This window comes from Vombatus ursinus, unplaced genomic scaffold, assembly GCF_900497805.2.
Source record: "Vombatus ursinus unplaced genomic scaffold, bare-nosed wombat genome assembly UNPS02014807.1, whole genome shotgun sequence".
Taxonomy (NCBI): domain Eukaryota; kingdom Metazoa; phylum Chordata; class Mammalia; order Diprotodontia; family Vombatidae; genus Vombatus; species Vombatus ursinus.
The window spans coordinates 52,074,595-52,102,529 of NW_020954585.1; the positions used below are offsets into that span (position 1 = coordinate 52,074,595).

At 42.8% G+C, this 27,935-nt stretch overlaps 1 protein-coding gene across 2 annotated transcripts in view; it reads left to right on the forward strand.

The window, feature by feature from the left end:
- MAD1L1 (mitotic arrest deficient 1 like 1) overlaps window positions 1–27,680 on the forward strand; it is an 844,071-nt gene extending 816,391 nt beyond the window's left edge. For both annotated transcript variants that reach the window (XM_027875000.1, XM_027874999.1), the window contains one exon: window positions 27,148–27,680. In XM_027875000.1, coding sequence (XP_027730801.1) covers window positions 27,148–27,306 — 159 coding nt within the window. In that variant the 3' untranslated portion in view covers window positions 27,307–27,680. The remainder of the gene's footprint in view (window positions 1–27,147) is intronic.
- The last annotated feature ends 255 nt before the right edge of the window (window positions 27,681–27,935 follow it).

A 27,935-nucleotide genomic window follows, 5' to 3' on the forward strand; every position in this document is an offset into this window, starting at 1 on the left:
AATCACGGGGGTAGCTTGGGTGAGGGAGTTGCAAACTTTGAATGGGCCCCAGGCAGTCTGATCGAGGGTATGATCTGATCACTGCCCTCCTGGACTTTCCAGGCTCCCAAACTCGATTGGGGCCTAGGAAACACGGTTACAGACGTGTCCCTGGGCAGAGCTTCCATAAGGAGTCAGTTGCTGGCTCTGGCCCCTGTCAGCTTAAATGGAAGGTTTGCCAATTCCGAGGAACAGTATTGACTGCTTATCCTTGTTCTTCCCTTTCTGGTGTCCCAAGGTCTGGTTGCATTTCTCTTCTCCTGGGATAGAATGACAGCGCAGCGCTGGAGGCCCTGCACTCAGGGCCTGAATCTGAGATCCCAGTTCCTTCTCTGGAATCATAGCAGGATTCGATTATACTCTCAGAATCTTTGATCCCACCCCTGTTCCACAGTTCCTGGTCACTTCCTCGTGGGTCCAGTTCATGATCTGGTTATGTAAATATGACTGACTCACTGTAGTTTCTCCTCAGATTTTAGATGACCGCTTGGTATGGCTCTCTTCTAAGATCTTTGTGGGACTTGCCCTCAGGAGAGCTGCGATTAATGCTTCCTATTACTCCATCATATTGACTGGCTTCCCCAGTATCCTTTTTTGGAAGTAGCTCTTTCCTTCTCATTATTTTAGATTTCCCATCATTATTTTACCAAATGGGTTTCATATCAGTCAGTAAATATTTAGTTTGCTCCTATGTGCTCAGTGCTATATTAGTCATCTTCGTATTTACAATATAGGTAGGGAGATATTTGTTAGCGCTTACTTAGGTTTCTAAGATCAAAGTAGGAAATGGACCCACCTCTGAATCTCTAAAGTATTTATTGAAGAATTGAAATAGAAATGTATTTGTGTTTGTGTGTTATATATGAGCGTATGTATGTTTATTTGTAACAGAGAGATGTGTGATAGGGATATCTTCTGGTGATAAGCTAGAAGGAGTTCCTAAAGGTATACCTAGGGCCGCCACACTGCCCTCTAATGGCTAGTCTCCTTGATGACTGTCTCCTAGTTTCAAAGGCAGTCTAGCAAAAGTATATCAAAAATTATCCTCCAAAAATTTTTCTCTCTAAGTAGCTCACGTTCCCATTTCCCCAGACAGGCTCCCCTCAGTCTCAACCACCCTAAATCACTGGAGTTGGTAATTCACTATCGATGTCCACATAATTTATTAACAGCATAAATAACATGAAATGCAAGTAAACATTTAAAAGAACAGTTCTCCCAGTTACATGCTGCAATAGTGTTGCAGCCAGGGTTGAACTTTTCTTTCCTCTCCACCCTCCTAGCAAATCTAAGGAGACAGAAGGAAAAGGAACTGGAATTTAAACCCTAGATGGAAATATCCCCACACTGTGCTCTGGGTAAACAATGATAAAATTAAGCCAAAGATTGGATTTACTCACTCTCATCTACTGTCCATATCTGCTGCCTTATCTCCTTCAGTAGCTCACATCTCCTCTCCTCTTGAGCAGATTTACCTCCCTCCTCACTTCCATTCCATTTTACATTCTCTTGCTCCCAGGAGAAGCACAGAGCTGAGGGCATCCACTTCCTCCTCTGTCTCACTGTTGGCGTTCCCCACCCCCACCCCAGGATCAAAGGGTCAGGACACCAGAAAAAGTGTGCTCTCACTGGTTCTATTTCACCAAGTCTTTATGCCTTTTGGCTCTCCAAAGTCTCTGTGATCCCAGAGAGCTCCTACAAAGTCAGGGTACAGTATCTCTCTCTCCTGCTACCTCCTTCCTTCCTTCTCAGGCACATAAACACACATACCCCACATGCATGAGCAGTCTCTGTCTCTGTCTTTTGTCACACACACACACACACACACACACACACACACACACCCCTTGCTTGCTTGTATTTGGGAAACTACCAATGTGATAAAGATGGACTTATAATAAAACCGTAGGAATACTGTTCACTTGGCATTAGGAAGATACCACTCATGAAAGATCATGCTCTCTTGCGTGCCCAGACTGGTCATGCTTTGCATGATCCTTAGTTGGGTTACCTATGTATCTGCCCAGTTTGCCTATCTCCTGAGGTGTGGTTAGTTTTGGAAGGCCAGGTGCCACCCTGGGTGGAACTAAGTTCTTACCCTTCTTCTGGAGGCAATACCCAGATGGCCTTTTCAAGCATTGCACTTTACCCCTTTGCTAGCATAGTTCATGTCATGTATGTGGCATTTCCTTATTAGGAAAATACTCATCAATTCACTGTGTGACCTTCCAGTGGCAGGCACTGGTCAGTGAATGAAGGTGGCAGGACATGTGGGCATGAGGGACGGTAGGTGCCTGGTTGGAATTCCCTCACTAGCCCTTATTAATATTTGAGTGTTAAAAATACAGTAGGCAGCATTTTTTTAAAAAATATCAAGAGTGACTTTAGAGAATTCAGTGACAGTAAAGGCTCAGAATTCTCCTGGTTGTGTAAATTTAGTTGGTAAGAAAATCCAGGATTGTGAGAAAACCCTCATGAAAAGAGACCACATATAAGTACGATCACATTCAAGGGTGATCACACCACCATGTTACTGTTTCTTCTTTTCTACTTCACCGTGAGGCAAGAGAGGACACACAAATGTCTAAGTAAACACAACAAGGGACTTCCAGCCGGCCAGAAAAGTGAGGAAGGCTAAAGCCGTCACTCTCATTAACTCTGCTAGTCTAAACAGAACAATGAAAAGAAGATGCTGGAAATACACTCAGCAAGTGAGATGCTCTCGCTATGAAAGCCGTGTGGGAAGTAAGAGCAGCAGATGGAATGGCACATTCCCATCTCCCTGCTCGCACTCATCGTGGGGCACATGCTTATTGAATGAAAGGGCAAGTGGAGTCACCCACACTCTTTAAACACCAGCGAATATAGTTATGATCACGGAGTACAGTTCAATTCTTGTTAGTTAGATGTGCTGTAAAGTGACTCCATTGTGTTTGGAAATGTGATGTAAAAAGGTGATGTTTCGTGAAAACAAAAGATGTCAAGAAAAACTTAGAAAACCACAAATATTTCTATTTACAACACGGTGATGGTATGATACCAAAGAAGTTTAGATGTGATCTTAATCCTCAGACAGAACAATCTTGTTGGGTATTAGAGTGATGAAAGCCATGGGAAATAATAAGAGACCAATGACATCTCTGATCATGCAGAGGAATTTCAGTAACACTTTCTTGTCAGGATTTTGCTGCTCCAAGACTGTAAGTTGCCTAAGGAAAGGTGGGGGGAGGAGGGCGGTTAGTTTATTTTTTTGTCTTCGTATCTCTAGTCCTTAATGCAGTGCCTGGTCTGTAAGAGGCGCTTAACAAATGCTTGTTGAATTGAAAATAATGACATGTAGAAAAGATTAGTGAGCTTGATTCTAGGTCCAGCCCCATCAATAACCCATCCATATGACCATAGGCAGGTCGTGCTACTGCTCTGGGCTTCAGGCTAATGAATCCTGCCTTGCCTGTGTGACAAGGTTATGGTAAAGATCGTTTGGGGAAAAGTACGTGAAAGTGCTTCAAAGAGTTTAAAACTGCACATAAGATTTTTGTTTCCTTCCTCCTTCCCAGTTTTTTTAAAGAGATGATGACCACATAGGCAATCTGTTTGCCCTTTGCCAAGAAGCCAAAACGAGATAAGACCATAGATTCAGAGCTCAAAGGCACTCTACAGGCCATCTAGTGAAGCCTCCTCATTGTACAGATGAGAAATTTGAGACTCAAAAGAACTAAATCACTTGTCCAAGGTCACATAGGAAAGTGACAGAGATAGGATTTGAACCCAGGTCCAGCAGTGATCTGGGCAGCTAGGTGGCACAGTGGATAAGAGTCCGGGCCTGGAGTCAGAAAGACTCGTCTTCCTGATTTCGAATCTGGTCTCAGACACTTATTAGCTGTGTGATTCTGGGCAAATCATTTAATCCTGTTTGCCTCAGTTCCTATGTGTAAAATGAGCTGGAGAAGGAAACAGCAAACTATTATAGTATCTTTGCGAAGAAAACCCCAAAGGGATCATGAAAGGTGAGACACGACTGAAAAACGACTGGATGACAACCACCAATAGTGTGATGTAGGGAAAAGATTCCTAACTTAGATATCAGAAGACTGGGGTTCCAGTCATGCCTTCATCACTAACATGCTCTGTGACCTTGAGTCAATCACTTTTTACCTAACTGAACCATATTCTCTTAATCTGCAAATAAGTGAGTTGAACTAGATAACTCCTAAGAGAGCCCTTCCAGCTCCAGCCTTCTAAAATTCTAAATAGTATAAAATTTAAACCTGTGATTCTCACTCATTCCAATCCTCTTCCTCACCTCCACCAGGTAGGATGCCCAGGACTTAAGATGCTCCCTTTCCAAAGGCAGTAAGCTGCAGGAGCCAGGACTGGCCCTGAAAGAGAGCATATTTTTAAGAGCTCCAAGTACTGATGCAATTGTCATTTGAATGGAATGGGGTTGCCTCAAGCTCCTGCCTAATTAGTTGCATGTTGCCCAAAGATCTGAACATTAAATTTTCATGCTGCTATGAAAACAGCCACCAATCACCCTGTCTTGCCTTCGTTCCTGGCTGCTGCCTGTTTTCCGGCAGCATCTGGAACTGAGAGAAGGCTCACACCAGGGGAGGCAAGCTAGTGATCTTCAAGTATGTTTGAGAACATTAAGGCAGGGCCAGAGCCCAGATGAGCAGGATGGGAACATGCCAGCTGGTGCCAACCCTCGCATATAAGCCTGCCGGCGAAACCCATCCATTCGCATGGCATCTGGGCAGAGGTTCTCCTGTTTCTCCTAACTACTGCAAAGGGGCCTGCATAAATCTTCCTCTCTTCTCCTCCCTTCTCTTCCTCATTTCCCCAGATTCCTTTATACCTACAGCAGTAGGAACTCCACATAGCATACTAACAGCTAGAGAAACACTAGCCTGTAACTCATCAGCCACTAAGGCCTCCTAATAGAGCACAGACTTACCTGACGCTAAAAACTCAGGGTATTAAGTTGTTTTTCCTGCCCCAGTCTTATTCCCACCAGGAGTAGGTAGGTGGATCTCATTAAATTTCACATTTAAACAATAAGTTTAAGTGGCTAGAGTGCTAAGTGGATAGAGTGCTGGGCCTAGGGTCAGGAAGACTTATATTTGTGAGTTCAAATCTGTCCTCAGATACTTACTGTGTGTCTTAGCTGTGTAACCCTGGCCAAGTAAGTCACTTCACTGTGTTTGCCTCAGTTTCCTCATCTGTAAAATGGGCTGGAGAAGGAAATTTCAAACCACTCCAGTATCTTTGCCAAGAAAACCCAAATGGGGTCATGAAGAGTCGGACGTAACTGAAAAAATGACTCAACAACAAACAACATCTTGGATAGAGGCAGTGTTAGTCATCTGGGCACATTGGAAGCTAAGGCCCAGGCCTGAGCAGCCTCAGGATAGTGGTAATGTCCCCAGGACTATTTGGAATACAGAAACACCACAGCTCCTACCTGCCTGTCTTCCCCCTTAGAAAACACTGCCAGTGTCGGAACAGCTTAATTGAGCCAATGGGCAGTTTTCACAGCCTCTCAAAGCAAAGTCTAGAAAGGAAATGCCAGGAAATGAAGCTATGGGGAAGGAGCCCTGGACAGGTTCAAGAACCAGGCTTCGTACAGTGTTTCCAAATCTTTCCTGATCTGTGACCCAGCAGGACCTTCCTAGGAGCAAAGAGAAGCCGTGTCTCTGTGGAATCTTACAGAAAGAACATCAGAAATTGTCTAGTCGATCTTTCTGCCCCATGCAGGAGTCCACTCTACCACCCAAAGAAATGGTCATCCAGCCTTTGCTGGCATACATCCATGGTGAGGAACTTACTACCTCTTTCCATTGTTGGATAGCTATGATTGCCAGAAAAGTTCTTCATATTGAGCCAAAATCTCTTTCCCTATAACTTTCCAGAGCTATAGCTATACATAGATAAATATATACGTCTGTATCTGTACCTGTATCTGTATCTGTACATGTGTGTATGTGTATGTATGTATCACACACACACACATAGACACACACACAGGCTACAGTCATATATTTGCATAGAAAGAAAACAGAAATAGGAAACATCAAGTAACTTTCAATTACATACATGACCAAACACATTATATTCTTCAAGTATATTGTGGCTTTTGCTTCTCCAAGAACATGGAATCACAAGGTCTAGATCTGGAAAGCACCCCAAGGATTATCTGGTCCAGCCTGCTCATTTTTAAAATGAGGAAACAGACTCAAGTGACTTGCCCAAGGTCACCCAATGTAGGTAAATTTGAACCCGAGTTATCCGACTCCCAATCCATTTCTCTCATCCATTTCACCACATTGCCCTCACACATACCCACATGTGATCTCTCCCTCTCTCTCTCCTTCCCTCTCCTCCCTCCTCCCACTATTCTCTCATTTCTCCTCAATATCACCTCTTCCTCCCCACAGTAAAAGTGGACAAGGACAATTAAGAAAACTCAGGACATGAGAGCACACCAAGGATGTCTTTGTGATATACCATAACATTCCCCTTATCCTCCATCCAAAAAAGGGTAATTCTGACACACCAGGGAATATCTGAGACCTCAGGTGTGAGTAAGAGGAGAAGAGGCTTTGTTTCCTGCTTTCCTGTTCAGACATCTGGCATTCGTTTGCCTTAAAGCCTACTTTCATTTGATGTTCACATTGTTGTAGATATCACCTATATCTCAGAGACTACACTTGGCCTTGTCACAAGACTCAGTTTTTCCAGGCTGGTTATTTCAACTGGTCATTAGAATCATAGGGTCATAGGTTTTAGAGCTGAAAGAGACCTTGCAGACCAGCTAGTCTGACCTTCTCATTTTACTGAGAAAGCAGCTGGAGAAGTTTGGTCATTTACTAAAGATCATGCTGCTTGTGAATAGCAGTGGGGGTGGGGGGGAGGTGAACCCAGGTCTTCTGGATCTGAGTCTTGTGCTCTCCTTCCCACACCACATGACCCATCTGTGTTCTATGATGTGAAGTCATCATAGCAACATCTCAAATTCTTACATGTGACGTAAGAAGATGGGTTTTCCATTACAGTCGTTGACATCAGAATGGGCTTGGTTAGGAGCTTGTGATACTCATTTGACTCAATGTGGTAGCCAAGAACAAGGGTAAGAAATTAAATGACCCAAAGTTGGTTGGAAGGGTTAGGCTTGAGGCACTGTCTCCTAGCCTGCCTAGACAAATAATCTTTACTTGAGCTGACATCAATCAGGCAGTGAGAAAGTATCTACGCAGTCCCTGGGCTACTTTTGTGACCTTTGGGATGTCAGTACTGGGAAGAGCTTTGGGAAGTGGCTCTTCAGCTGTGTCTAAGCATCTCTATATACTCATTTTTGCCTAGGAGATTCAAGGTCTGGGCTAAAATAGTAACAATGATAATAACCAGTATTTATATAGCACTTTAAGGTTTTCCAAATGCTAATATATGGATAATAATTCATGTATTATCTCATTCTCACAACAACCTTCTCAGATTTTACATATGAGGAAACTGAGGCAGAGGGAAGTTAAATGACTTTCCCAGGATCACACAGCTTTGAGGTAATATTTGAACCCAGGTCTTCCTTACTCCCAGTCTAGCACTCTTTCCATTAAGCAGTTATAGCAAAGAACACACCCTCCCCTTAGATTCTTGAAAGAAGATTCCCTAGAAAAGAACATGGTGGAGACCTGACCTCTCCAAGTGAATGGAGCCTTTGCCCACTGATATACGACCAGGCCTCCTCCTCTAGACAGAATCTCTTTTTACTTTCCCATAAGGTGTGCCAGAAGCTGGCAGGCCCACTAATTCCTTCCACACAGGAATGGGCAGCCAGAATAAAGCAAAAGACTGAGTATTAAATAAGTTCCATAAATATTTCTAACCACAATCAACATGTCTTATTGGGCAATTTGTTTTTTAAAAATCACCCTCTAATTTTAAGTGAACAGCCCCTAATTATAGTGATTTACTAGCTACCTGGGAACCTGGTGATATTTGAACATGGCATAACGTTAAGGAGAGATTGATTGGTGCAGCATAATTCAGTTGGAGGATTCTGATAACATCGCAAACCAAGAAAGCAAAATTTAAGAAATTTGAGGCACTGGGGTGTTTCAGAAAGAACACTTACTGGCCTTAGAGTCAGAAGACTTGGGTTTGATTTCTGATTCTGCCCTTTACTAGTTAAGTGACCTTGGGAAAAGCACTTTTTTCCTATCTCAGTTTCTTAATATGTAAGTAAGAGAGTTGAAGTACATGATTTCTAAGATTCCTTTCAACTCTGAAATTTTATTATTCTATGGCAGAGTGAATTGAAATCTAAGACTTCTGCATATAGCTCCAGGTTATCAGATATAATTTGGGGGTGGAAAATCTTCTTTCCTCCCCTACATCTACTTGCTTCATATGGCTTGTGGAGAAAGTTTTTCAGTTTAATGCCTGGATTAGTTGCCTCAACTTTTGAGATTTGAGAAATGGAAATATTACAATGAAATCCCCAAATTAGTCACTGAGATCTGCTTGCTAATATTCTATATTAGCCAGTCTGCTATGAAGAAGATTCAGCTTTCTAGCCCAGAATGGACCGGATCTGAAATACCGTCATTCTGGGGAGAAAGAAATCAGAGCTATTCTTAACCTAGAACACAAGGCTTGCTAAAGACCAAGGCACCATCAAAACAAGACAAAGACCAAGATCTGTAAGCCACCCAGTTCTGAGTATAAACATTCTGGGAGAAGAGCTAAAGGAGCATAATAAAGGATCCATTTTTTATTCCTAACCCACAGAAATGCCAGCTTTCTCCCAAACCACAAGAATGCCAACTTTCTAAGCAAACACGTGCACATTAGACCTTAGCCAAAGACCATGGCTGATAATGCAATTAACTGGCTAACAATACTGACACCAGCTTTGGTTTGGACTTCAGCCTAGGCCCTGCACATATGCAAATCTGATCTGGTTCAGTTCCCAGTGGAGGCTGTTGGTTGTGCCTTTGTCCCTCCCCCCTCAGTGCCTTTGCCCCGAGGCTCCCCTGCCTTCCCCCCCTCTCCCTGACAGCTGTGCAAGGACTGGCTCTTTCTGACATTTAGAAAAAAATCTCAGAACTCAGTTCAGGAGGCAGAAATGAAAGGATTTTCTTGTTAAAAGGTCAAAGCAGTTTTTTTTAAATTTTTGTTTAAAAATCGGTTTGTGTTGAACTATGACAAGGCTAAATGTATTAACAGGCAATATGAACACAAGAAGCTGACTGGAGAAAGACCAAAGAACTGGTAGGAATGAGGAAAACAGACAAGGGTACATAGAACCCACCTAGCAGGTGACAGCATCAAGGATTTAGGTGAGGTGCTCAGGAAAGTTTACTTTGTCAGGCGAGGGAGCATAGTCATTTAAATATCTTATTAAGGAAGTTTGTGAACTCTTTCTCTGGAGGATTTTAAAAATAGGAAAGTTCTCCATTTAACTTGGATGGTTTAGGAGCTAGCCCTATTTGGGTAATTCAATGATTCCTCAGGGTTTAGACATCTGATCCTTAGTCTGATGAAGTTTAGCTAGAGAAAGATAGAAGGATAGAAGGGTCTTGGCCAGGATGTAGCTGGGGGACTGGACAGAAAGTACATGAACAAAGTGTACAAAATGGACTAATCAGCATATAATGATGGAGAGATACACAAATAAATAAGAGATGATCCCTGCCCTCAAGAAACATCTAGTCTAGTTAAGGGAAGAAGATATGCCTGTGAAAAAAAGATAATAATATTGTACCATATATGCCCAGAGCCAAGTGAGTAGCCCAAGCAGTAAGTTCTGGAATGACCAGAGAGGGCTTCAGTCAAGAGGTGGGAAGTGAGCTGAGCCTTAAAGGATGGGTTGGACAGACCCAGAAGAGGGCAGAGACCATTGCAGGGAAGGGCAAAGACACGAAAGTACAAGGAATGCTTGGGTGACAATGAAGAGATCAGTCCAGCTGGCTCCAGATCAACTTAAACTGCTTTCTCCAAGGTTACCAGTGTTCTATTAATTGCCAAATCCATTGACCTTTTCTTCTTATCCTTTTTGCCCTCTTTGTTTTTCACATTTCACACATTTCAACATTTCACACTGTTGACCACACTTGCTTCCTAGATACTCTCTCCTCGTTTTTTTTTCCCCTCCCATCCATCTGACCACGCTCTGATCTCCTTTGCACAAATATCATTTTTGTCTCACCACTGCAAATTGTTGTACCCCAGGGCTCTGTCTTGGGACCTCTTCTCTATCTCTATACTCTTTCTCCACCTACTTCCCTCTCCCTCCCTTCATCTCATCTCCTCAGCTCTCATGGTTATGGAAATGTAGATTGGCTCCTTGTGTCTTATGGAGTTGACATAGGAAAAGTGCTTATTTAGAGAATAGTGTAGTGGGGGCAGAGTGTGTGCTGGATTTAGGGTCCAAGAACCTAGATTCAAATTCCAGCTCTATCACTTGCTACCTAAGCGATCTTGGCTGTCTCTTAACATCAGTGGGTGTCAGTTTTTTCATCTGTAAGATTAAGGGGTTGAACTAGATGACCTATACTGAAGGTCCCTTCCAGCTCTAAATGTATGTGTGTTCCAGTGGGCCTGTGCAGTCCACATCATCAGCTGATTGGATATTTACAATTTAATGGCCCATAGACATCTCAAATCCAAAACAGAATTCATTCATTATCTTCTTTTTTTATTTTTTTATTATAAACTTAATAGATACAAAATTTCTACATACAAAAAAAAAAGTAGGGAAAAGGCGTATAAGTGAAACCTTGAATCTATACAGCATGGTTTTCTAAGTATATTCACACTTGATAGTACTATCACTGCCCTGCTTGTCTGTGTTCTTTTCTGAATTTCCTTCTGCTCTTTTTTGTATATTTTTTAATGTTTCATTGGTGCTTATTTTTTTTAATTACTATCACTACCCATGCACTCTCCTCCCCCACCCAATAAAATACAACCCTTGTAACAAATAGATATAATCAAATATAGATCGTCAGACACATCTGAAAATGTATGTCACACTCAAGCAAAACAAATTCACACATTGGCCATGTCTGAAAATTTCACACTCCATACCTCTAGTCCATCCCCTCTTTCCTAAGAGGTGGAAGTATGCTACATCATCAGCCTTCTACAATCATGATGGGTCATTGCCTTGTTCAGAGTTCTTAGGTCTTTCAAAATTATTTTCCTTCACATTGTTTTAGTCCTAATAGAAACCGTTCTGGTTCTACTCACTTCACTCTTCATTAGTTCATGTATGTCTTCCCAGGTCTCTCTGTGTTTGTCCCTTTTATCATTTATGATATAGTAATACTCTGTTGCATTCATATATAATTTCTTTAGCTACTACTTAACTGATAGGCACCCACTTTGTTTCCAGTGCTTTGCTACAACAAAAAATGTGACTTAATATTTTTGTGCATGTGGGTCTTTTCCCTTTATCTTTCATTTCTTTAGGGCATATGCCTGGTAGAGATATTGCTGAGTCAGAACATATGTAGAGCGTAGTGACTTTGGGGATATAGTTCTAAATTGCTTTCCAGAATGATTGGACCAATTCATAACTGCAGTAGTACATTTAGTGTGCCTACCCTCACATACTCCCTCCAGTAAATCCCATCTTCTTTTTTCTCATCTTTGACAATCTGATGAGTGTGAGGTGGAACTTTACAGTTGTTTTAATTGGTATTTTTCCCTTATCATTAGTTATTTAGAACATTTTTATGTAGTTGTTGATTGTTTATATTTCTTCTTTTGAAAACTGCCTGTTTTCCTAGCATTTGACCACTTATTCTTGGACAGCTTGGTGATACAATGGGTAGAGCAGGAGTCAGGAAGACCTGAAGTCACGTCTAGCCGCAGACATGTACTTGTTGTGTCCCTGGGCAAGTCATTCAACCCTGTTTGCCTCGGTTTCCTCAACTGTAAAATGAACTGGAGAAGAAAATGACAAACCACTCCAGTGTCTCTGCCAAGAAAACCCCAAATAGAGTCATAAAGGATCAGACACAACTGGAAAATAACTGAACAACAGCTTATTTGGGGGAAGATATCTAAGTCATTATCTCTTTCCCCCAGTCTTCCCCTTTTCTGATCTTTGAGGGTACCACCATTCTTCCAGATTCAAAACCTCAGTCATCCTCAGTTCTTGCCTTCCTCACACTCCTAAAATTAATCAGTTGCCAAATCTTGTCAGTTCTACTGCCTCAAGGTATCTCACATCTGTCCCCTTCTGTATATACACGTGCCCACCATCCTCATTCAAGCCTTTGTCATCTCTTCTCTGGCCTATTATAGTAGCCTCCTAACTGAGATCTCTTCATCCAGCCCCTCTACTTTCTAACCCATGCTCCACGGACCTACCACATTGATATTCCTAAGATGACAATCTCACCATGTCACTGCTCTCCTCAAGGTGCTCCAATGGGTCGGTCTTACCTTAGGTAGTTCTTAACTTTGGGGTCCATGAACTTGTTCTATAAATATTTTAATAACTGTATTCCAATGTAATTGGTTTCTTTGTAAACCTATGGTGGTTTATCTTACACATTTAAAATGTGCATTCTGATCAGGGGTCCATAGGCTTTACAAACTTGCCAAAATGCTCCACAATACAAAAAACATTAAGAACCTTCATTTTAGAATAAATACAGACTCTTTTGTTTGGCTTTGTAAAGCCAGTTTGCAATCTAGCAACTGCATCTCCTTCATGCATGCTACATTCCAGTAAACCTTGCCAGCTTGCTTTTTCCTGTGCATGACATTCCGTCCTCTATTATTGAGCATCATGTCCCACATGCTAGAAGGAATGCTGTCCTCACTTTCACCTATTAGAATCTCTAGCTTCATTCACACGTTAACTTAAATGTCACCTTCTATAGTAATCATATCCTGATCCCTCTAGTACTAGTACTCTCTCCTTAGAAATTACTTATTGTGTATTTTCTATTTAATTTTCTGTGTTCACGTTGTTTCCCTCTAACAGAATGTAAATCCCATGAAGTCAAAGACTATTTTGTTTTTGTCTTTGTAATCTTAGCACCTGACACGTGGGAGATATTTAATAAATGTTTAATGAATTGAATCAAAAATTAGAAAATGAAGCTAGAAAGGTAGGTAGGAACTGATTATCCAGGCCCCTAGATGACTCGCTAAGAAAGTAGGACTCTATCTCATAGGCAATCAGGAGCCATTGAAGGTTTTTGAGCAAAAGAGGGACATGATGCGAGTACTGTTTTGAGAAGATTGATCTAAACATATTGCTATTCTGTTAGAGCATCAGGCACACGTCTTCCAAAACAGTATTAACATACCATAGTAAGATGTTTGGTTACTCTGGCTCTAAGACAGTTCGTGCAAAGAATCCAGTCATAGACTCAAAGTATTACGTTCCCACAGACAGCTAGCTGTATCTTCTATATCCCTGCAGAAGTTAGAGCCTTACATTGCTAACACACTCAAAAAACTAGGCTCACATGTGGAGAAAAGGGAGAGTCTCCTGCCTTCTTCCCCCACCCCCTCAATCGCTAGGAGGACTCTAATGAAATCAGTCTATTCCATTATTGGATAACTCTAATTGCTAGAAAATTCTTCTTTATGTTAAATGAAATCTTACTCTCTGTAGCTTCTAGAATGCCACCTCCCTCATCTTCAAGATAGCCCATCACATCTATGAAGACAGCTCTCATAGAATCATTGAATATCAGTCAGACTTATAAGGGCCCTTGGGTATGATAATCTAGAGAGGGAAATTGAGGCATATATCAAATAGCTTTTTAAAAATAGAGGTCCCTGGGTAATAGGAAGTAAAAATATGGGACTAGACTCATTACAAAAATGTAAGACAGAAATTGGGGAGGGGAGAAATGTGATGATAATGCCCAAGTAGAAGGAGAGTATAACCCAAGCACGGCTCCAACGTCATCAGGGAAGAGCAGTACACAGGGGTGTTGGAGCTAAGTAAGGGACCAGCCAGGGGGAAGCAGTCCTAGATATGTGTGAGATATAGATAGATAGATAGACAGATAGATATAGATATGTGTGAGATATATAGATATATGGAAATATCTATGTATGTGAGGTATATCTATATATCTCACACATCTCTCAGACTGCTTCCCCTGGTTTGTCCCTTACATGTAGATATAGATACAGATGTATTTGCATGGGTGTTTTGTGTATCCTGTAAGTGTGCATTTTAATGAATATGTCTTGATTGCTTTTCTCTTGTCTTTGTACCCCTGCTGCGTAGCCTAACTTTGGAGAACTGTTTCTGGACCCATAGTGGTATTTAACCCACTTCCTCTTCCTAAGGGATACTCTGCTCTGGACCCAAACATGTAGTCCAACCAGGTTCAGTCCTGGGGGAGCCTGGCCCTTTAATGAAAGAGGGGCTAGGCTACCTTTTCTCTCACCCTTCCTAAACCCAAACCTGGCACCTAGAAACAAATTATTTAAGGCTTACATGTAGAATTTCCCCAGAAAGGGGAGTAGAAAGATGCTGAATGTATAACATGAATTGGGTATGGGACAGGTATTTATTTCCTACACACAAAAGAAATGCCAAAATGCAAACAATTCTCAAAAGAACACATTGATATTAAGACTTAAACTAAACAAGTGGTTGTTCTAAGTATGCACAGCTGGGAGATTAAGCCTTAAAACCTTCTCATTGTAAAGTAGTTTGCAGGATTGTTGATTAATAAGCATTTTACATTTCACCTTGGTTCTTGCCCAGTCTCCCTCAAAGTCCATGACTAGTGGCAAGGCAGTCAAGGGGCTCCTCCTCTTGTTAGTGGTTGACTTCCCTGATTCAGAAAAACTTCCTTGTCATCAATCAGTCCCACTCATTAGGCTCAAGACCTTTGGACCTCTCAAACTTGAAAAGTTACCTCCAAAGCCACCATCTCCCTCGAAAATGATGTTCAGTAATCTACTCAGGAAAAGAAATAGCAGAAAAGGCAGCCAATGGAAACTCACATCCATGTTAGTTTGGAGGTGAGATGGAGAGGAAAAAACATGGCCCATTCCCCCATCCCCCCAAACTCCCTCTTGGGGAATCTCAGAGACAGACATGCCACACAGGAAAATTGAAGCAAGAAACTGAATTTGAAGCTATCTCTTCTTTTAACTGTCATAGCACCCTGACCCCCTCTCCTGGGTTGGGACAGAGAGAACTGACAAACCACTTATGGTTTCCTGTATCGTGCCAAAGCACCAGGCTGTTTTAGCAGTGGGTCACCATAGGGCTGGGGGCAGCCTCCCCAGCACACCCAGATGCTGAGTCACGCAGGTGGACAGCAGGAAACAGGCAGGGAACATCTGCATGTGATCTGTACAGCCCATGTTACATTAGCGCCGTGCCTGGCACCTAGTCAGAGTGCCTGCTGATTAAGAGAGAGGAGTATTGCTTTGTCCTAGCTGATCGAGTACTGATTGTAAGAAATGTGGACCTTGAAGGAAAGGCACTAATAAGGAGCTCAAGAAGTTTCATGAAACTATACAAGAGGAAGGAAAACTCTTAAGACTCCATGAGTGCCGTGGCCTTGCATATGAATCCATGTGTTTCTCAGCTCTGCCTCGGAGCAGATGCAGGGGTGAGACCCATCTTGGGAGAAGAAGCAAACACGGAGGAATCCTAGCCATCAGGCCTGGGCGACAGAACCTGACAGAGGTGCCCATTTCAAACCTGGGCTGGCAGTTAGGCTTAGGGATGCCACTGAAGCACAGCTCAACGGTTTTGCCCAACTATTCCAGCTTTTCTGCCTCCTTGGGGAGAAGCCACCACTGCCGAAGTACTGATCCATCCTAAAACAGGGTTAACTCTTTGCATGGAAACATTGGCTCCCATGGTTTGCTCGAAGAACATTTCAGCTAGAGAGGTTCCATTTGACTGGTTCTCCGTAACAACGAAGCAGAAAAAGAAAAGGGAAAAAAAAATAAAGGCTTATGTCGAAGAGCTGTGTCGTGCTAGCTGGCTGAGCCAACCCTGAGCAGAGCATTCCTCAGGAGGCCCCATGTCTCCAGGCCGTTCACTCATTTCTAGTGTTCTGCTGTCTGCTCTGCTCACACATCCTCCAGGAGGGAAGTAGGCTTTACAATAACTTAGCATTCTTGGAAATGAAGAACGGTATGTCTCAGGATCTGAAAAATGAGGGGGTTGAACTAGATTTGTTCTAAGGACTCTTCTAGATCCAAATCTTAATGACAAATAAGACCATCTGCAAAATCTGATCCTGAAAGACCCTGTTATTTTTATAGACCCCGCAAGGAGACCCATTCCCTCTGGCACCAGCCCCACTGAAGTCATGTCAACTGAAATTTCAAAGTCAGAAAGTTTTCTGTCATGTCTCACCTAAGTCCTTCCTCCTTCCCTTTAAGTCCATTTTCTTCCCTTCCGGCATAATGTAGAGTCTGCTAAAATTGGGCCTCTGCTTGGTTAATGCTTTATGGACTGACTCAAGAATATGAATTGTTTCCTCTTTAGGCTTCTCTTCTCACAGATCTTGTCTTCTTGCCCTTGCAGTCCCTCTGATGTTCTCCCAACTTTCAAGGAATCTTTTGCAAGTTCCCTTCTAAATGGCCATGAGCAAATCGGGCTAGGAAGCCCAGCTGGTTTGGGAAAAGGAACACTAGGAGCTCACGAGATTTTTTGTTTGTTTGCTCTAGCTTCAGCCACTGCATTCCAAAAAGTAAATAGGATGGCCACAACTGTCATTTTTCTACTAAATATTTCCCTGTTCCCTCATTTTCAAACCCCTCCCTATCCCACTGCTGCTCGGTTTCCCCCGCCCCCATCCCCAACTCTCTGAGACTAACTAAAGCACTTGGCTGCTGTCAGCATCAGCAAATTAGGACTCAGAAAGGATAGAAACTTTATCCTTCTGTGGAGAAAAAACCAACAGCTCAGTGACTGAACTGCACACAGTTCTCCCCAGCATTCACTTGCCACGATTAACTTCAGATCCCACTCAGACCTGCCTCTTCTGCACAGATAGATAAATAGGGTGGAACAAATAGAAAGGGTAGACCAATTCCACGTTACCTGCCTCTCTTAAAAGGGCTGAGTGCTGACACACAGCTTTATCTGGAATGCAGGTCTCTGCCTTCCAAAACATAGATATAAGAGAAAGAAAGCCTTGAATAATTTACCAATTTCCAGGGTCAAAAGGAAGACTTAGAATGTTGTCTTTCCTCTTAGGGATGGCTAAGCCCAGCCCAGCCCAGCCCCTTGGAAGAGATGCAATTGTCTACCCACATTTCTTTTCTCCAAAGAGGGTCAGTCAGGGATTTTGTGCTACCCCGAGTACCCCTCTTGTCTCTTTCCCTCCTCCCCCCACCCCCAGCATCCCCTGCTCATACATAAAGAGTCAGGGAACTGTATCTGATCTGACCACCAGCTTAACTAGACCACTTCAGGCCTAGCATGGGGTGGGAACTGCCTCTCTCTGCACCCTCTGTGTTTTGCAGAGAGCCATGGGGATGAAAGGACTGTGCCCTCAGGGCACCGTTTAGTTGTTGAGTCAGTCTGCAGTCTGGTACAGGTTACAAATAAAAAGAATTTCCCAAACAGACTCTGGCACATTGCAGGTGACAGGCCAAAGGGTTACCATGTGTTCTGTTCCTCTAGGGCATGCCTGGGAGTCAGTCAGGAAAAGGACACTGGGACGGTCCATGGGGAAGGCCCAATATAGTTTCTACTGTCTTGCACACACACACTGTGTGTAGAACTCTATATTGGGATATTTGGGGAGGTCCAAAGAAATTGCTGAATTTGCTAATTTAAAGGGGTGGGTGCTGTCTCATAACAAAAACCTTTGCTTATTCCCACCTCTTTCAAAAAACTCATCCCTCTGTTCCTGCTCTCTCCTCTGCTCCTGTCCCAAATATCACTTAATTCTATGCCCCCTCTAATACAGGTACATGGGAGATGCTGTGAAAGGGAGACTGGGTAGCCAGGACCCCCTGAGGTGCTGCTCTTTACAGTCTCAAAGAGCGGGGCTCCCACTATCAGCCTTACCCCACCCGTTCATCCTCCTAGTAGGCTTTGAAACGTAGCGGTGATGTTACAGCAAGAGCACTGGGCAAGCCGTCAGGACACTTGTATCCTGGTCCTAGTCCTACTATAAACTAGCTATGTGATCTTTTGCAAGTCACTTCCCCTCACTGGGTCTCAGTTTCCTCATCTGTCAAATGGGAGGGATTGAACTCTGTGATTTCTAAGGTCCCTCCCAGGGCTTACATTCTATGATTCTGCGGTCTGGCCTTAGAATATGAGATCCTGTAAACTCTTCCTAGCCCCTCTCCATGTGACGAGTCCATGTTCGATGGTGTTATACTTTTTGTGATTAGAAGTTAACATTTACAAAAACATGCCAGTCCCTTGAAGTCTCTGAGCTTGTCTAACCCCTAGCAAACTCACCCCTACCCCTAGCCTAGCCAGCCACTCCTTTTTGTTTTCCCCTCATCCGCTTATCCCTTTTAGGACCTTTCTGCAACCATCTTGTACCAATTTATTCTGGTGTTAGCACCAGGAGGGGCCTCGGTGATTATTTTTTCCCACCCACTCACTTTACAGAGAAGGCTGGGATCCAGGGAGGTGAATTAACTTATCCAAGGTGACTGTAGGATTATGGCCTTAAAGGTGGAAGGGACCTTCGAGGCCAAGGCCGACGAATCCAACCCTTTCATTTTATAGATGTGGAGATGGAACTTCAGAGAGGCTAACTAAGTGACTATTAAGTGTCAGAGGTAAGACTTGGACCCAGGTCTTCCAGACCTTAAATCCAGCACTCTGTCATCTGTGCCATGGCATTTATCAGGCGACGCCGGGACTAGAACACAGGTTTCTAATCTGCTGTCACATACTTAGAACGCCCTCCCTACCCCCATCTGTCAACCTATTTGTCTCCTAACCTTCAAAATCTTTCTTAAAATCTCACCTCTAGGAAGTCTTCCCTGATTCTTCAGGTATATATTCATTCACATTTATATATTTGCTGGACAAGTCATTTGACTTTTCTTACCCTCAGTTTCCTCATCTGTAAAATGGGGGTAATAGCACCTACTTCACAGAGTCATTGTGAGGATGAAATGAGTTAATAATGCAGAGTACTTTGTAAACCTTAAAGCAATATATAAGTGTTAATTATTATTATAATCAGCAAACATTTATTAAGTGCCTATTATATACAAGTCAGAATGCCAGTTACTGAGAATACAAAGATATACATGACATAGACCTTGTCTATGGAGCTTACAATTTAATAGGGAAGAAGACATATATTTAAATAACCATTTATAGGACAGAATGAGAGACACCCAAGTAAAGAGCTATGAAAAGTTGAAGAAGGGAGAGAGAACAATCACTGTCACCTGGGGGGGGGGAAGTGAGGTGAGGGAAAGGCATCAGGGAAGGCTTCTTGGAGGAGGTGACATCTGAGTTGAGCCTTAAAGTTAGAAAAGACCTTCGAAAGATAGAGATAGAGGGAGTCCATTCTATATATGAAAGGAAAGCATGGCCAAAGTTATGGAGACGGGAGAGGATAGGGCAAGAGTAGTTCAGTTTGAATGGAATATAGAGTATATAAAATAGAGACGTACAAGATAAAGTTAGACAATGTAATTTGAAACTAGATTGTGGAGGACCTTAGATGATACCAGATCAGGAGCTGATACTTTATTTGGTAGTCAGAGAGGAGCCACTGAGAATATTTGAATTGAAGAAGGATATGATGGAGAATTGGGGAGGGGGGAGAGACAGGAAGGAGGGAGAAATTTGGAACTCAAAAATTTTTTAAATGAATGTTAACAATAAAAAATGAATTGGGAAGAAAATAAAAACATTTAAACTTTGGGAAAAATTATATGATGATCAGAGAGGAGATGGATCAGAGGCTAGAATATCAGTTAGGAGACAAAGGCAATAAGCCTGCATGAGAAGAGATGAAGGCGTGAACAAGGATGATGACAATAGGGTGCAAAGAAGGGTGGAGATGTAAGGCAGAACTTGGCATGTGATTAAATGAGGGGGAGGAAGCAAAGGCAATTCATTCCAAGGTCATGGCCCATGGTTATGAGTGGAAAGAGTGGTGTCATCAGTAAAAATAGAGAGCCTGGGAGGGATGTGTTTTGGAGGGGAAATGATGAGTTTGGTTTCAGATGTCCTCATGTAGAGGTGCTGACAGGTCATCCAGGTAAGGATGTCCAGCAGGCAGCTGGCACATAATATTTTAGCATATCACTAGCCAACTTTGCAACCACTGCATATTCCCTCCACTCCCCAGGGTTCTGTTTACGAGTAGATGTACTTCTGTATATAGGCAGCTTAATTTGTAATAGCTCCACTTATGTCATGTCTAATACCCTAAGAAAGTGGAAGGCAGAAGGAATACTTTTATCAAAAGACAGTGAGGGGAGAAGTAGAAAAATTCAATTCAATTCGAGTTCAGTTCTGCAAACACTAACTGCTTATTACTGAAGAGAAGTAGGAAAAGACTGGAAAGCAACCTAAGGTTTGGGTCCGAGGTCAGAGGCAGATTAGGACAATTAAATAGAAGGAAGCAATTGCTGGTAGGAGACCTTTTCTTCTCATCCTACCTTCATGTGCAAATATGAGAAAGCTGGCCTAGAGACATTTGGGGAAAGTGAGTAATGTATAAATCTGGTGGAGACTTTGAGGTGAGGAGAGGAAAGGTCAGAAGATTAGGGGAATCTCTCGATTTAATTCCTTGGCTTCTCTGTGTTTGGCATTGTTGTTGTGTCATGTCCATAACCCTATTTGGGGTTTTCTTGGCAAAGATACTAGGGCAGTTTGCCATTTCCTTCTCCAGTACATTTTATAGATAAGGAAACTGAGGCAAACAGAGTTAGATGACTTGCCCAGGGTCACCCAGCTAGGAAGCATCTGAGACCAGATTTGAACTCAAATCTTCCTGACTCCAGGCCTAACACTTCATCTGTTGCTTGGAGTTTGACCTAGGGAGAGGTAAAATGGCTCCTCAGGCAATCCAACTGGAACAGTGTTGGGACCCAGATCAGATACTCTTTACAGTAATGGGAAGCTCTGTGATTGTCTACAGCTCCTACTATGCTCTCTCTCTTGATATCTGTTGCATGAATATACAGACATACCTGCATACACACATACATTCAACAATGCTGCTTTACCCTGAGGGGACCCTTCCACATGACTTGCAACCTAAACCTTGTGTTCTCTCCCCCATTAGAAAATGAGCTTCTTGAGAGCAGGGACACGACTTTTCTGTTTGTCTCACTATCTTAGCACAGTACTTTGAACACAGTAAGTGCTTAATAAATATTTAATCATTCAATATTTATTAAATGTGTGTTACATATAAGGCAATGTAATAAATGCTGAGGAGAGGGGAAGGAGAGCCAATAATATGAATGAAATCAATTTCCTTCCCTCAAAGAGCTCACAATCTAGGAATGAAGCTAAGACAAGGAAATAAATTTAACCTGCTTCAATTCATTAAAAATTAAAGTACCCGCTAGGTGGACCACACTGTTGAGTACCGGGGAAATAAAGATAGAAAAAAAATGCCAGTTTGCACCCTCCAGGAATCTGCAGTCTAGTAGCTAGGTAGAGCATGAAAGCCTAGTAAGAGAGGTTCAAACAAAATGCTATGTAAGGACACTGGAGAAGGAAGTTTTGAGGGAGGAGATCAAGTAAGGCTTCTTGGGAGAAATGGTATTTGAGCCAGTCATTAGAGGTTGGGTAAGAATTGGGTAGACTGAACTGAGAAGCTTATTCCTAAACATCTATTTTTAGTGAGTTATGCTGTTCCTAATCTGAGAATTCGTTATCATTCCACATTCCACTAGGAGTCTCCTGGACTCCCCAAAAGTCTCCAGACTTTCAGGCCAAATTCCATTTATTATTGGCCCTCCAGGGAGTGACTTCTGTACAAGGTCACTGTGCCACCTTGTGGCCGGGCTGGAGAACTGCAGTTACCCCTCCCCCAACACCCTGAAGTCCTGGGGATTTCAGGTACCCTGCTCCTCACCCTGTCCTTATCCACATCCACAAGATGTTTCCAGAGACGGAAAACACAAAGTTGGCAGGCTGAGTCAATTGCCTGGTCTTCCATTTATACATGCTAATATAATATACGTAGGCAGGAATTCTAGTGCCGCACCTAAGATCTTCTTAGCTTAATTTCCCGATAAATTCTGACTTGAATACTTGAACAAGTCATTTCATTTCTTTGGTCTCTCTGTAAAATGGAGCTATGATACTGATGCACTACCAGTTTCACAAGGTGGTTATGAGCAGAGTGCTATGGAAACGTGATCATCACCATTGCTAACGTCTTCCATGTTCCCTGTTCCCCTACCGTATCTTTACCATGCTTCTCACCCCAGAGCTGACTCAGAGTCACGGCATCTTTGGAAACCAGTGGGCAAAGCAGAGTCAAAGAGAGCCAGCATTTAGTAAGTGCCCACTCCGCAGCGTAGTAGAAAGATCACTAGACATGAAGCCAGGACATCTGGGTGCTCTTGCTGTCCTTTGGAAATGTCCCATCCCCTCTCTGCGCCTCAGCTTCCTCATCTGTGATGACCTCTCAGGTCCCTTCCAACTCTGAATTCTTATAGGGGTAAGGTGCTGGTGCTGGACCTCTGAATCGTAAAGTTAGATCAAGATGAGACCAGAGAGGACCAGGTTGAGCCCCTTCATTTCATCCTTGAGGGAACTGAGGCCTAGAGAGATTATGCCTATGGTCCCAGAGATTTATTACATTGTATCATATTACAATAAAGGGAAAAAGAATGAAATATAGACAAGAGCACAGGACCTGGGTTCAAAGTCTGCCTCTGCTACATACTACCCTCGTGACCATGGACAAGTACTCATCACCTCTGAATGCCTGTTTCCTGATCACTAAAAATAGATGTTTAGGAATAAGCTTCTCAGTTCAGTCTACCCAATTCTTACCCAACCTCTAATGACTGGCTCAAATACCATTTCTCCCAAGAAGCCTTACTTGATCTCCTCCCTCAAAACTTCCTTCTCCAGTGTCCTTACATAGCATTTTGTTTGAACCTCTCTTACTAGGCTTTCATGCTCTACCTAGCTACTAGACTGCAGATTCCTGGAGGGTGCAAACTGGCATTTTTTTTCTATCTTTATTTCCCCGGTACTCAACAGTGTGGTCCACCTAGCGGGTACTTTAATTTTTAATGAATTGAAGCAGGTTAAATTTATTTCCTTGGTGATCAGCAGGATCCACTGCAATTCTAAATCTATGATCCTATGATTCCTCTCAAGGAACTTTCTGTCAGAGTTCAGTCAGAAGACGACTAGACTCTATATTAAGAACAAAGGAATCTTCCTTGCCCATAGAGTAAAACAAGTGTAAAGATAGAAGAAAAATAATAATAAAGAGAAAAGATAGGACTTGCAAGTGAAACAACTCAATCCTGACCTATTTAAACAATTTATTAATAATGAAAAGTGGGCAGAGGACAGCAAAATGACACTAAAACCAATTAAAATAATTTTGTACAAAAGTTTAATCAGTGTAAGTATAACTGTTTTAACAAGGTGACCAAAAGAGCCCAAAAAGCCACTATCAACAAACACTTGGCGTCCTTGACAACCAGAGAGAGGGTCACCAAAAGCAACGGCAGTTTAGAATATTAAATTATTTGTAAAATTTTATGAAGAGAGATAATGGAAGATTATGAGCCATATTGCCTCATAAAACACAGAGAAGTAGAAGGTAAAGCTAATTTAAGGGAAGTTTAGCAAGATATACAACTAGGTAGTCATCTCTAGGGCATTTAAGGATGAAAATGGAAGGAGGTCCACAAACAAGAAAAAAGTAGAAAAGATCTGCAAATATTTTTATAACAGTTTCCACCATCAAAGATAGTAGAGCTACCATACTTGGACTCTGAAATCACAATCACAAATGTATTTATAGGGGCAGCTAGGTGACATTGCGGATAGAGCACTGGCCCTGGAGTCAGGAGGACCTGAGTTCAGATCTGACTTCAGACACTTAACACTTACTAGCTGTGTGACCTTGGGCAAGTCACTTAACCCCATTACCTAGCCCCCTCCCTCCAAAAAAAAAAAAAGAAATGAATCACAAATGTATTTATAAAGGTGGTAAAAACAGGACTAAAGAAAATAAAAATGGGGAAAACATCTGAATTAGATCGTGACATAAAGGAGATTTATGCTGGAGGTGACACAATTGTAAGGACATTGAGGGAACAGTTCACAAGGCTTCTGAAGGAGAGAAATGCATTAAAGGTATGGGGAAAAGTACAGCTGTTAATACTACAAAAAAGGCTACCAAAAGAATAACAGTAGGCACTGTCATAGATACACCTCCTTTCATAGCTATACAGAAATTTCATGAGCACCATCTACATCCACACTAAGGCATCCTCAATGAGGGAATTAGTGAAAAAAAGACTTTTGCAAGCAATGTACCATTTTGCAAATTGATTAAAAGGCTTAGGAATACAAGATTTTACTGTGCTTATTGGTTGCTGATTGCTGAAAAAGTATTTGATCAGGTAGAACAAAATGTTGTCTTAAAGGTCCTCTTCCAACCAAAGTGTCTCACTTCCATACATGAACACCATTCAGTATTCCTTGAAAAAAATATAACAAAGGTAACCTTGTTCAATGGTGCTCTCCCTGATCACAAAGATCATAAGAGGCATAAGTCGGGGAGACATGTTTCCTAAATATATTCACCACTGTGATGGAAAAAAATCCAACATAGAGTCTGAGTTAAAGAGGGATTCTCTATGGGAGATCAGATCCCCTAGATACTCATCTTTGCAGATGGCATTATTCTAGTTGCGTCAAGTTTTGGGACATTTCAGAGTCTCCTAGAACAAATCTGTAACCACTCAAAAGAATTTGTCCTAACCATCTACACAGAAAGACCAAGTGGATGAAAATGTCTGTAGCCCAGATTGTGACATGAAGTTGGATTGACAGCCTGTATGTCCGTGTAATTGTAATCTGTGTGTCTGTGTGTGTAAAACTTGATCATATGGAATAGACAATACAAATAGTCAATGAGCTGGACCCAGAATCTACGAGGAGAATGAACTAGATTGTGTAATTGCCCAGTTCCTTTAATGACCCCAAACTTTTCTCAGAAAAGACACTTAAAATGTTTTACTAGTAGTGTTGTATGACTGTGAGATATGGAACATAGATGTTTTGAAAGAATTAAAAAATGAATGTCATGCAGAGAGCATTTGGTGGAAATGAGCAAGCTGCAATGTAACAAATCAGGAACTTCAAAGAGTAAGAGCTAAAGATGTCATAAGGGAAATGTATGATGAAAAAAGAAAATGGACTTGTGTGCCATGGTGGGCAGCTTGAGTGCTCTGCCAGCATCCTCATGTTGTCAGAACATGAGAAAGGCTTCCAACAAGTTAGGTTGGCTGAACCACCTGTGAGGAACTCAGGAGAGGATATGAACAAGAGGTAGGCATTCTGAGCAAGCATAAATGGGTCGCAATCAGCATCGTTGGAGGGAACATCCAAATTGATGAAATGTAAGATCTATTTGAGTATGGTGCCTGCCCTCAAAGAGTTTACTGTCAAAGCTGGATCAAACAACAGCTAGAATGCATTAAGCAGGCAAGGAATAGAAGGGCATATACAATAGTATATGAAGGGAAGAAGTGAAAGAAGTCTAGAAAGGTAGATGTGGGTCAGATAGTGGAGGTCCTGGAATGTCAGACTGAGGAATTTGGACTTTATCTAGGGAGGAGGCCCTGGGAGAGAGGAAGGGGATGGAAAGGGGCTTGGAAGTTTTACTGGGACTCATTCCTATGACAGAGAAAAGAACGTTTGCTTTTTTGGGTGTTAGGACATACATCTGGCGATGGGAGAGATGTGGAGCTAATCCTCTTCCCACTCATGTCTGCATTTAGGTTTCCTAGAACATTCATGGGCATCCTGGATTGTAGCTGTCTTCATTCAGATCCGCAGAGTTACTAACAACCCTAGGTTTTATCAATGAACAAGTGTGTATTGAGTGTGGGTAGTGGAAAGTGGAGAGGCCTAGGAGTCAGGAATCCTGAAGTCTGATCCTGGCTCAGCCGCCAACCACAGTCGTGTGACCTTGGGCAAGATGCTTTCCCATTCCAGACCCCAGCTTCCTCCTCTGACAAGTGAAGAGGATGGGCAAGGTGATCCCCCAAGGTCCCTTCCAGTGCCAACAGTCTATGAATTGAAATGAATTTCATTTCCTTTGGCTGAGCCCAGCTTCCCAGGAAAGCAGCCTCCCCAGAGCCGCCCAGATTTGTGTTTCTTGCCTGGGTTGGCACCTGTTAATGTTTTAGCCCCTGGAAACTGCATTTTCTCTTCTTGAGGCAGTTTAGACGCCCTTCCTGCCACCAGGCAACTCATTACACAGGCAAGGTTCACACAAGGGGGGATTGTTTAGAGATCCGGGAAATGCAGAAGTTTAATAATAATGGTCCAGTTAGACTACACGTTGCACACCTGCTTGGCAGTGGTTACTGCTCCCTTGATTAGGCTGTGATCTACGCAAATGATGACTCCATGGTGAGGGAAAGGCAGTGTTCCATCACGACTGAGAGGAAAGAAAGACATTACCAGCATACTAACATATCTCTCATCTCCCCTCTCTTCTCCCCTGTGCACCAATCCCTCTCTTTATTTGTTCATATTTCCTTATCCTCTCCCTCCCCCCTGCTCTCCCCCTTTTTCTGCCCTTTTCCCCCCTCTCCTTTTCTCCATCCTCTCTCCACTTGTCCTTTCCCTTGCCTCTTTTCCTTCCTGTTTCTTCACCTGTTCTCCTTCCTCTCTTCCCTGTATCTCACCTCTCCTTTACATTCCTTCCCTCCTCCCCCTTTTCCCTCTTCTCCCTTTTCCCTCCTCCTCTCTACTACTTACCCAAACTCTGTCCCTGCTTTCCCTTCTCCTCCCCTCGTTACCTCTTCATCTTTTGTCTTCTCCCATCTCATCTTTCTTCCAACCTTCCCTCCTCACCTACCCTTCCCTCTCCCTTCCCCTCCCCTTTCTTTTCTTGCTTTTCCCTCCTCTCTTTTCTGATTTCTCTGCAGGCCTCTAACCCCTCAAGAACCAAGATGCAACTTCTGGAGACAGAGTTCTCCCACACTGTGCGTGAGCTCATCGACCTCCATCTGCTCCAGCAGGACAGCATCCCTGTGTTCCTCAGCTCGGTGACTCTCGACCTCTTCAGCCGCCAGACCATCGCCTAAGCCAACCTGCTGTGTTGGAATCCCAGTGCCTTAAGCAACCCAGAGGCCACGAGAGCTTTAGCCTGCTACCCCCTGCCTCACCCCCTCCCCCTTGTCCCCACTCCAAAGGTTTAAAATATCCCCCATTTTCAAAGTGATTTTAAGAGGATAAGGATAGAGCAAGTGGCCTTGCTTTTTCAGATTTCATTTGTCTCATCCCCCACTGATGTCCCAAATATCCTTTCCTGTCCAGCTTGACCTAATCCTGTCACCCTAGTTTTTGATATATATACATCACCATCTGTCGCTTCCCCAGATATTACTGCAGAGCCGCGCATGCAGCTATCTCCAGGGCCTCTTCTCTTCCTCCGTCCTCTTTCCTGGGTTATTTCCTTGGCCCCAACAGATGGCAATAGCCCCAGAGGCTAATTGGTGCCATCTATGAGCCCATTCCTTAGGGAACACCCCGTTAGGGGCAGTAGAACAAGCACACCAGCAGCCCCTCAAAGATGAAGCCACGCTGACCTCTGGGGCCTTTACCTCATGCTCCTCATTGAGGTGACACCTGAGCCAGACCCTTGGCTCGCCAGACCCATCTTCTCCCCTCATTTCAATGTGCCTTATAGATGAAGCTTAGACCTCACTTGAGT